Below are 11,585 nucleotides of genomic sequence, written 5' to 3' on the forward strand. Positions count from 1 at the left end.
GATGCAGACAGGGTCCGGTGTGCCACTTTTCTTCTGACAGGAGACGCTAGACTTTGGTGGGAAAGCGCATCAGTGTCAGTGAACTTGCGAACACTGACATGGAATGGTTTGAAAGTGGTTTTCTACTCCAGGTACTTCTCTGAGGATGTACGCTCCCGCCTCACCAGGGAGTTCATGACGTTGCGACAGGGAGACAGCAGCGTGGCAGAATTTGTAAGGAAGTTTGAGAGGGTGTGTCACTTTGTGCCCTTAATTGCAAATGATGCTCGGGAGAAGCTGATGCTTTTTATTGATGGATGATGGCCGATCTTGCGCCGTGATTTGAGAATTGTTGGTCCTACTACTTATGCAATCGCCGTGTCGAGAACCTTGGCGGCAGAACAGGATTAGAGAGACATTGAGAACGAATGGCAGGGCAGAAGGCCCTATCAGGCACCTCCGTAGCAGCAGCAGCTTAAGAGGCCTTTCCAGGGATAGCAGGGGAAGAGGCCGTATCAGGGACCGCCGAAATGCAAGGGTCCTATTCTGCAGAAGAGGGCTCCTCAGAGGCCCGGTGAGCACCCAGTATGCCCGAAGTGCCACCGCCAGCATGCGGGACAGTGTTTATGGGGATCAGGCAAGTGCTTCAAGTGTGGAGCCAGCGATCATGTGCTAAAGGACTGCTCGCAGTGGAGACAGCCGACCTAGGAGAGAGTGTTCGCCATGTAGGCAAAGGAGGCGAACCCTGACACGACCCTGTTGACTGGTAACTTATTTAATTCCACACCGTATTATTTTTGCCATGCATGTATTGAATTTATTTTGGGATTATTAGTGTGCTGTTTCGTATTTTTGGTAACTTGGGATAGAAATTTCCAACTATACTTGAGGTTAAGATTTGTATTTGGGATATAAGTTTTTGTGTATTGTGCTAACGTTTCTTATGAAATATTTTTATGAAGAGGGTAGCCACGATGGCCCTGATAGATTCCAATCCCTTCACTCTTTTATTTCAGAGACATTTTCTAATCATTTGGATGTCAAGTCTATTGGACTCGATGTGAGCTATTCAGTGACAGTCCCATCAGGAGAAGAGTTATCAGCTACTAGCGTGTTCAGAGACATAGATCTTGAACAGCAGGGCCACCTAGTGTATGCCGATCTGATTGTGTTGCCGATGCAAGAATTTGATATTATCTTGGGAATGGACTTGCTGACGAAGAACAAAGTTCTTATTGACTTTTAGAAAATATCATTGTTGGTAAGACCGTTGGGCATGGAGCAGTTTCTCTTTGAGCCGGATAAATGGAGGAGTTTCCCTCGCATAATCTCTTGCATGCAGAAACAGAGACTTATTCATAAGGGGTGTCAGGCTTTCTTGGCCAGTATTATTTCCGCACATGACGTACCCACTCCGTCGATATATGATGTATTAGTAGTCAAAGATTTTCCTGAAGTTTTTCCTAATGACGTCATAGGCCTTCAACTAGAGAGAAGTGGAGTTTTCCATTGACCTTATGCCCGGCTCTGTGCCAATATCTAAGGCACCGTACCGTTTAGCTCTAGCTGAGATGTTTGAGCTCAAACAGCAGATTCAGGAGCTCCTAGACAAAAAATTCATCCTCCCTAGTTTCTCCCCTTGGGGCGCACCAGTGCTCTTTGTAAAAAAGAAAGATGTGAGCATAAGGTTGTGTATCGATTACCGAGAACTGAACAAGGTGACGATCAAGAATAAATACCCACTACCGAGGATCGAGGACTTGTTTGATCAGTTGCAGGGAGCTACAGTGTTCTCTAAGATAGATCTACGATCAGACTATCATCAGCTGAAGGTAAAAGATGCAGATGCTCATAAGACAGCCTTCAGAACCAGATATGGGCACTACGAGTTCTTAGTGATGCCGTTTGCACTGACAAATGCTCCAACGATTTTTATGGACCTCATGAACCGAGTATTTCAGCCCTACCTAGATCATTTCGTCATAGTGTTCATTGACGACATTCTTATCTACTCGAAGAGCCATGAGAAGCTCAGTTAGCATTTGGGTACAGTTTTGCAGGTCTTGCAGAGTCGCAAGTTGTTTGCAAAATTCAGTAAGTATGAATTCTGGTTGGAGAAGGTAGCATTTTTGGGTGATATAATATCTAGTAGTGGCATTGAGGTGGATCCAGCTAAGGTGGCAGCAGTTAGGAAATGGGTAGAGCTGAAGACTGCGTCAGAAATTCGCAATTTCCTAGGCTTAGCAGGCTACTACATAAAATTTATTCAGGGATTTTTTCGATTGCAGTGCCACTCACTTCGTTGACTAAGAAGAATGCTGAATTCGTATGGAGTGATGATTTCCAGAAGAGTTTCGTTACTTTGAAGCAAGCTCTTATTTCAGTGCCAATGTTAGCCATGCCATCGGGACAAGGCAATTTTGTGTTGGACACCAATTCTTCTAAGCTCGGTTTAGGTGCATTTTTGATGCAGCATGGTCGGGTTATAGCTTATGCCTCCAGACAGTTGAAGATGCACGAGAAGAAATACCCGACTTATGACCTCGAGTTTGCTGTCGTTGTTTTTGAGTTGAAGATATGGAGACATTATTTGTACGACAAAAATGCCAGATATTTAGTGATCATAGGAGTCTCAAGTATTTCTTCACGCAGAAAGAGCTTAATATGAGATAAAGACGGTGGTTGGAGTTAGTGAAGGACTACGATTGTGAAATTAGCTATCATTTAGGGAAAGCTAATGTTGTGGCAGATGCTTTGAGCAGAAAAGTTGTAGTCTAGCACAACTGTCGGTGCAGAGATCTCTTCAATCAGAGATTCAGAGGTTTGGTTTAGAGTTTTATTCTAAGGGCAGTGATCCTAAGCTGTCTAATCTGACAGTCTAGTCTCCTTTGCTAGACCGAATCCGTAGAGGTCATGTGTAGACCCGGACGCTAATTCATTTCTTAATCATTCATTTGGGATTAAATCGATCAATTAAATAAAGTAGGTCGCAAATTTTCGCAAATTTTTTTTTTGCATTAAAGGTGAACCCATCATAACAAGTGTATAAAATCTTATAACAAGTTATGCTTCATTTTATTTATTGAACAAGATCAAGTTCAATAGCTACAACATGATACAAACATGTTTAAAAGAAAATCATACACACTAGTGTTTATCAACTACAGTATCAAGTAGTGAATAACTAGATCTATCTCTAAGTTCGAATCACCACTCTAATCTTAATATGTCATCCTCTTCTCGACCCTGATCATGTCCCACCTATTGTCATGCACACATTCAAACACAAAAACAGCCGGATAACTCCGGTGAAAAATACATCCTCAGTATAAACAATGTATACATGCATTTCATATAAAAATATACGAAAGCGGAAACAATTTATAAAACATGTATCGTAATCTACGGAACATAAATCGATACAAATCTATCAATCAAACTCTTTGACTCTTAATCTCTGACTCGACTCTAATCTAGGGATCCCGATCTGAATAAGAATGCAACAGTCTCCCACCTACAATCCCCTGCTAGGTGGTGATACATTCCTATTCCTGGACATCGGTATACTATATCGAGTGTCTACAATAGGAGCTGATCTGCTTCCTAAGCCCATCGATATAAACCAAACATCCAGTAACTTGGCACCTCTGCCAAAGACTCTGTCACAATCTATTTCTAATTTCATGCTTCTAGAAATCAATAGAGCAAGCAATCAATGTCAAGAGTTTAAATATGAAAATAATGACAATAAAGTATGTGGTTTTGGGAAACTCGGGTCATATCTGACTCGAGTCATCAATCTCGATTTAACATTGATTTATACCCTTTTTTTCGTAGTTCTGCTCGTTATTCTATTGGTTCTGAAGTTAAACTCTCGAGTTCGAAGCCTTTACTACCAATCTGTAATGACATTCAAGAGCACCCCATCATATACAATTCAAATCAAGGCTTGCTTTGATCACTAATCAATTTATCTCAATTTCAACGGCATAACGACACAATATTGATATCTCCGACAACTCAGACAACACGAAATAAAAATTACAATTCATAACCAATAGCCAATACAATTCATAATCTCAAGAATCTGAAAACTCCCAATCAACATAATCTGAAAAATAATAACAATTTAATATAGAATCCGTTCTTCGATCTGTTTTCGATTCTATGATGTCTAATATCTCTAGAACACATAATATAGCTCAAATCATGATTTCCCCAACATATAAATTTCGAACCATGCTAGAAATCATTAAAACTTACGTCCTTCTGAAGTTCGTGACGAGAGGAGCACGGTACTGTGTTCGGATCGAAAATCTATTAATCGGATCTTCCACAATCAATTTTCTACTGTACGAAGAAGCTTGAGAAATGAGCACTGGATTCTCTCGGTTTCTTGGCTGGAAGTCTGAAAGTCTGAAAGAAATGAGACTTATTATATATATCATGCATGCCCAAAGACATGTGGCTCATCTCTTATGCAGCACGTCTCGTACATATGCGCGAGACCTACTGTCTCAGCGCATAACCATCTCAGCTGCTCGCGCATATGCGCGAGACTCTCTGTTCTCGCACTTTTGTTGTACACATGCTCGCGCATATGCGCGCCCCATCTCCACGCATATACGCGAAACGTTCTGTCTCGGCACTCAGCCTAGCATATTCTTGCCCGGCTCCGCGCATATGCGCGCCGAGTTCTGTCCGCCACTTTGCTTTCCTACTCACTTTCATTTCTTGCACTTTAGCCCCTGAATTCTTCATTAATTGCAATACTGTAAATTAATCAATATCTGATTATAGTGATATAATCTCAGGCCTTACAATTCTCCCCCTCTAAGACAGGATTTCGTCCCCGAAATTGCATGCAATCAAATTATATAATATACAAAAACATACCAGAAACTAAATAAGAAACTCACATCAGTGGAATAGCTCTGGAAATTTCTGTCTCATATCTGATTCAGTCTCCCACGTAGCTTCTTCAATGCCATGACGACTCCACTGAACTTTCTCCAGCAGAATAGTCTTCGTTCTGAGTTGTTTTTCTTTACGATCAAGAATCTGAATTGGCTTTTCAAAATAACTCAGAGTTTCGTCAAGTTCGGCCTCGTCTGGCGATGAATATGAGAAGCATCAGGAAGATATTTCCGTAGCATAGATACATGAAAGACATCATGTATTCCAGATAGAGAAGGGAGGAATGGCAAGTCGATAAGCACGATCACCGATCTTCTCCAGAATCTCATACGGACCAATGTATCATGGAGACAACTTCCCTTTCTTGCCAAATCTGACAACACCTCGGAAAGGAGAAATCTTTAGAAATACTCTGTCTCCTGCCTCAAATACTAACGATCGACGTCGGATATTCGCATATTTGGCCTGTCTATCTTGATCTGTCTCCATTCTCTGCTGAATCAGCTTCACTTTCTCAGTCATATCTCGGATCATATCAGGTCCAAGTTCAGGTATTTCTGAGATATCATCCCAATAGAGAAGGGATCTGCACTTCTTGCCGTACAACGCTTCAAACGGAGCCATCTCTATACTCGTCTGATAGCTGTTGTTGTATTAGAATTCACATAATGGTAAAGAATCTTGCCAATTAGTGCCAAAATCTAGCACCACAGCTCTATGCATATCCTCTAATGTTTGGATAGTCCTCTCTGACTGCCCGTCTGTCTGAGGATGATATGCAGTACTCAAATGTAATCTCGTAGCTAAAGCCTGTTGCAAGCTGTGCCAAAAGTGTGAAGTGAATCGAGGATCACGATATGATACGATCAACTATGGCACTCCTTGCAATCTGACCACTTCTCTGACATAAATATCTGCCATCTAGTCATGCCTGTATGTCATTCTGTATGGAATAAAACATGCTGATTTGGTCAATCTGTAAATAACGACCCAAATAGCATCACAACCTCAGAAGGATCGTGGTAGCTTCGTCACAAAATCTATGGAAATAAGATCTCATTTCCTTTCTGGAATAGATAAGCTATGCAATAGCCCTCCTGGTCTCTTTCTTTCTGCTTTCACCTGTTGGCAATTCAAACATTTGGATACAAAATCTGCAATATCTTATTTCATCTATTTCCCCCAAAACTGTTTCTTCAGATCATTATACATCTTTCTGCCACCAGGGTGAATGCTAAAACGACTACAATGTGCTTCTGTCAAAATCTGATGTTTCAAATCTGAAACATCTGGCACAACAAGACGATTATTCACATATAACACATCATCACGAACCTGATATTCTGATTGATGCCCTGATCTAAAAAATCATAATCGAGTCCTGAATATTCTGATCGCCTTTCTGTGTTTCTTTAATTCTTATAATCAGTTCTGGTTCAACTTGAATAGCACAAAGTCTCAACGGTTTGCAATTTGTTTCAAATACTAATCCAGACAAGCAACAATTTTCAATCAAATTCGACGAAACACCAATCGTCGATAAGGATATAGAACATTCCTTTCGACTCAGTGCATCAGCTGCTGCATTTGACTTCCCCGGATAGTATTTGATTTCACAATCAAAATCTTTCAGTAAATCAAGGCATCTTCGTTGCCTCATATTCAGTTCTGACTATGAAAATAAATATTTCAGGCTCTTGTGATATGAATAAATCTCAAACTTCTCACCATGTAGATAGTGTCTCAAGCTATTCAATGAAAACACAATAGCAGCCAATTCAAGAACATGAATCGGATAGCGAGTCTCATATGGTTTCAATTGTCTCGAGACATATGCAATAACATGTCCTCGCTGCATCGAAACACAACCTAATCCTCTGTGAGAAGCATCACAATAAACAACAAAATCACCAGTACCTGACGGGATAGTCAACACCGGAGCAATGGTTAATTTCTTCTTCAGCTCTATAAAACTGACTCACATGCCTCTGACCAAACAAATGGCGTATTCTTCTGAGTTAACTGAGTAATTGGCTTAGCAATACTGGAAAATCTTTGATGGATCGACGGTAATAGCCCGCTAAACCCATAAAACTGCGTATCTCTGGTACAGGTGTTGGTCTAGACCAATTGATCACAGCTTCAACTTTGCTAGGATCAACAGAAATACCATCTCTAGATATAATGTGCCCCAGAAATACAACTTGTTTCAGCAAAAATTCACATTTTGATAGCTTTTCATACAATTTCTCAGCTCTCAGAGTTCTCAATACAATTCTCAAATGGTCAGCATGATCAGTCAGATTTTTCGAGTAAAATTCGGAACTTTTGCATTTAAAAGAATGCCATTTGGTTTATGTAATGCTCCGGATACTTTTCAAAGATGCATATTAAGTATTTTCAGTGATATGATTGAAGAATTTGTAAAAGTTTTTATGGATGATATAACTGTTTTTGGAAACTCATTTGAAAATTGTCTTAAAAACCTAGAAGAAGTATTAAAACGATGTGAAGAAAAAAATCTTTTTTTAAATTGGGAAAAATGTCATTATATGGTTAAATTTGGGATTGTGTTAGGTTATGTGATATCTGAAAAAGGAATTGAAGTTGATAAAGCCAAAGTTGATGTTATTGCTAATTTAACATCACCAAAAAAGTTCAAAGAAGTTCGATCATTCTTGGGTCATGCAGGTTTTTATAGAAGGTTTAAAAAAAATTTCAGCATAATATCTAAACCAATTTCGAATCTTTTAACAAAAGATACACAATTTGAATGGACTCAGAAATGTGAAAACTCTTTTTAAAAAATAATTAATCTTTTAATTACATCACCTATTTTACAACCTCCAGATTGGTCTTTACTATTTGAATTAATGTGTGATGCAAATGATTATGCTATAGGAGTTGTGTTAGGACAGAGAAAAGAAGGAAAACCGTATGCAATCTATTATGCTAGTAGAACCTTAAATAGTGCCCAAATAAATTATTCAACTACTGAAAAAGAATTACTTTCAGTAGTATTTGCATTAGATAAGTTTCGATCTTATTTAATTGGTTCTACTACTATTGTGTACACTGATCATTCTGCCATAAAATATTTATCAAATAAACAAGATGCTAAGCCAAGATTAATACGGTGGATTTTATTGTTACAAGAATTTGATATTATAATTAAAGATAAAAAAGGAAAAGAAAATGTCGTAGCCGATCATTTATCTAGAATAATGACTGAATCATCTCATAATGAAATACCAATAAATGAAAATTTTCCAGATGATCAGTTGTTTTATGCTACTATTATGCCCTGGTTTGCTAACATTGTAAATTTTATTGTGACAAATAAAATGCCTTCTCATTGGAATTCACAGGATAAGAATAAATTCTTGATAGAAGTTAAAAAATTTTATTGGGATGATCCTTACTTGTTTAAGTATTGTCCTGACCAAATTTTTCGACGATGCATACCCGACAATGAAGTAAGTAATGTTATTAAATTTTGTCATTCTGAAGCATGTGGAGGTCATTTTTCATCCAATAAAACAGCTGCAAAAATCTTACAATGTGGATTTTATTGGCCCTCTTTATTCAAAGATACGCATTTATTTTGCAAATCTTGTGAAAACTGTCAGAAGATGGGATCAATTTCAAAACGAAACATGATGCCTTTAAATCCAATCATAATTATTGAAATATTCGATAGTTGGGGGATAGATTTTATGGGTCCATTTCCATTATCTTTTGGATATACGTACATTTTAGTCGCTGTTGATTATGTTTCAAAATGGATTGAAGCAATTGCATGTAGAACTAATGATCATAAAGTTGTTATAAAATTTTTAAAAGAAAATATTTTTAGTCGATTTGGAATACCTAGAGCAATAATTAGTGATGGGGGAAGTCATTTTATAAATAAATCATTTTCTTCTTTGTTAAGAAAATATGGCATTACACATAAAGTTTCTACCCCATATCATCCTCAAAGTAATGGTCAAGTTGAACTTGCAAATAGAGAAATAAAACAAATTTTAGAAAAAACAGTTAATCCAAATCGAAAAGATTGGTCTTTAAGATTAACTGATGCATTATGGGCATATAGAACTGCATTTAAGACATCATTAGGGATGTCACCATATAGGTTAGTTTTTGGTAAACATTGTCATTTACCGGTTGAACTTGAACATAAAGCTTATTGGGCAATTAAAGCATTTAATATTAATTTAGATGATGCATCTAAATTAAGAAAATTGCAATTAAATGAACTAGAAGAATTAAGAAATGATGCATATGAAAATTCAAAGATTTATAAAGATAAAACTAAAGCCTTTCATGATAAAAATATTATGAGAAAGTCATTTGAAATTGGACAAAAAGTTTTACTTTATAATTCTCGTTTGCATTTATTTCCAGGAAAACTAAGATCGAGATGGTCAGGACCATTTATAGTTAAATTTGTTTATCCTCATGGTGCTGTTGATATTGAAAATCCTAAAAATAAGGACGTGTTTAAAGTTAATGGGCAAAGACTTAAGCCTTTTATAGAAAATGAAATTCTTAATGATGATTTTATGCCTTTATATGATCCACAATAGTTGTTTGATATTTTCATTTTGTTTTTGCAGATTCTAGTTCATTTCCCGGTTAAGTAGCGAATAACGGTACTCCGTGACTATCTAAGTCGTTTTTTCAGTTTACCCAAAATAATTGAAATATATAATAATAATAATAATAATAATAATAATAATAATAATAATAATAATAATAATAATAATAATAATAATAATAATAATAATAATATAGATGCTTGTATTGTGAATCTTCATAAATATTTTGCTTGTTTACTTGATAATGCGTTGAAAAAAATTTATAAAGTTAGATGTGAGCGACTAAGGTTGATGATGTATTATGGCATACCAAATGATATCCGATTGATAATTGAAGCAAAAGTCCGATTGGTTGGGGAAGCAAGTGAAATAATAATAAGACATATGCCAGGATTTGGTAAAAGCACATATGCCAAGAAGCGAAGAGCTAAAAGTATAGGTGGATGTCATAAATGTGCAAGGTGTATTTGTAAAGGGAAATGCAAAAATGTTGGAATGACATCAATAAATATAGAAGATAAAATTTTATTCATTAAGAATGGTCTGAGTAAAGAGCCTTTGGATAATTTCCTAGAGGTTCTTGATACGCATTCTAGTGGGTACGTGCGAAATGAACTTCTTAAACTATGGTGGCAATTTCAACATGAGGAATATCAATATGGATGGTGGAATCAGCCTTATAATGATCCTACTGTAGTAACGCATATCTGTTTAGATAAGTAATTATATATATACAATTTCGTCTCGGGAATCTGACGTTAAAAGACCCTGTTTGCCAATTTATAAGAAAATTGGATGGGAAGCATATCCTCGACTCATAAAAGGCGTTGAAGCCGTTACTGAAAGTAAAATCAGAGGAAGATGTGAGCCACAATCACAACTACGCTGTATATATGTGTTTTAATTTATGTCATTTTTATTTTCTGTTAGACATAACTTAATTGTGGCGATGGGCAATGAGACTTAAAATCAGCAGATCTTTAAGCAAAATAAAAGCAGTAATCTTCAGCTAACGGAAAGTTCTTAGATAACCAGAAGCAGAACTTAGAACTCTAGGAAATAGAAGCAGAATTCAGGAACTTTTTTTAAAAATAATATATATAAAATAAAAAATTATAAAAATATTGCAAATTCAAAAGTTTTACAAAACTATAACAATCCGGAAAATGCTCTTGCGGATTCTGACAGTGTTATCCGGATATTTATTAAATTATATATATATATATATATTTTATTACTAAATAAAAGTAATAAAAAAAAATGTAGAATCCGTGGCAGTGTGCCACGGGTCCTACTTTTGGTCTGATTTTGACTAATTCCATACATTTGCAAATATACATACCTCTCTTATATATAATTTTGTAGGGGGTGAGTGAGTGACAATAATTGTGATAGTGTTTTAAATCATAATTGTTTTAAATAATAATAATATTCTTATAATGATAAATAAATATATATATCATTTAATATTTTTGTACTATTATTATTTAAGTTACTGTATATATCACAATATTGTTAGAAATTTTTTATCTATTAGAACATAAAGAAAGTGGTGGATATTGGATTAATTAATGTGGTTGTCTTTATTATTATTTTTTTAAAAAAAAAAATCCAGAACCATAACCGAAACTAAGTTGAATCATAACCGAAAATCATAAAATAATCTTAAATTTTATGTTATACATTAACCTCATTTATTTATATAAACTAAATTAAATTCAACCTTCCATTTTTATTTTTCAAATATTATTAAAAGAGGATTGACATTTTGCCTTGATTTTACAATACTGATTTCGCTTTAATTATATTTTTATTTTTTAAAAAAAAACAATTTATGACGTAGAAATCAGGACTAAGCCATAAGTCATCGGTTCTGTTCTAAGTTTTGGAACCGAACCCGAAAAACGGTTTCGATCTTGCATATTTTTTGAGACGGATGAGATTTCGATTTATAGTTTCTTTTTTTTATCTATTAAATTAATATTTTTCGATCTATTAGAAATTTTTTTATCTATTAGAACATAAAAAATAATAGTAATTACAATTATTATATTTATTATTTTTACTATTATTATTAGTATTTAAAAC

General features: G+C 35.7%; 1 protein-coding gene across 1 annotated transcript in view; it reads left to right on the forward strand.

The window, feature by feature from the left end:
* Positions 1-346: 346 nt before the first annotated feature.
* Positions 347-11,585, forward strand: part of LOC140977653 (uncharacterized) — a 34,153-nt gene continuing 22,914 nt past the window's right edge. Inside the window, exon 1 of the mRNA XM_073442397.1 lies at positions 347-648. Within this exon, the coding sequence (XP_073298498.1) occupies positions 347-648 (302 nt within the window). The remainder of the gene's footprint in view (positions 649-11,585) is intronic.

This window comes from Primulina huaijiensis, chromosome 5 (assembly GCF_012295235.1).
Source record: "Primulina huaijiensis isolate GDHJ02 chromosome 5, ASM1229523v2, whole genome shotgun sequence".
Taxonomy (NCBI): Eukaryota; Viridiplantae; Streptophyta; class Magnoliopsida; order Lamiales; family Gesneriaceae; genus Primulina; species Primulina huaijiensis.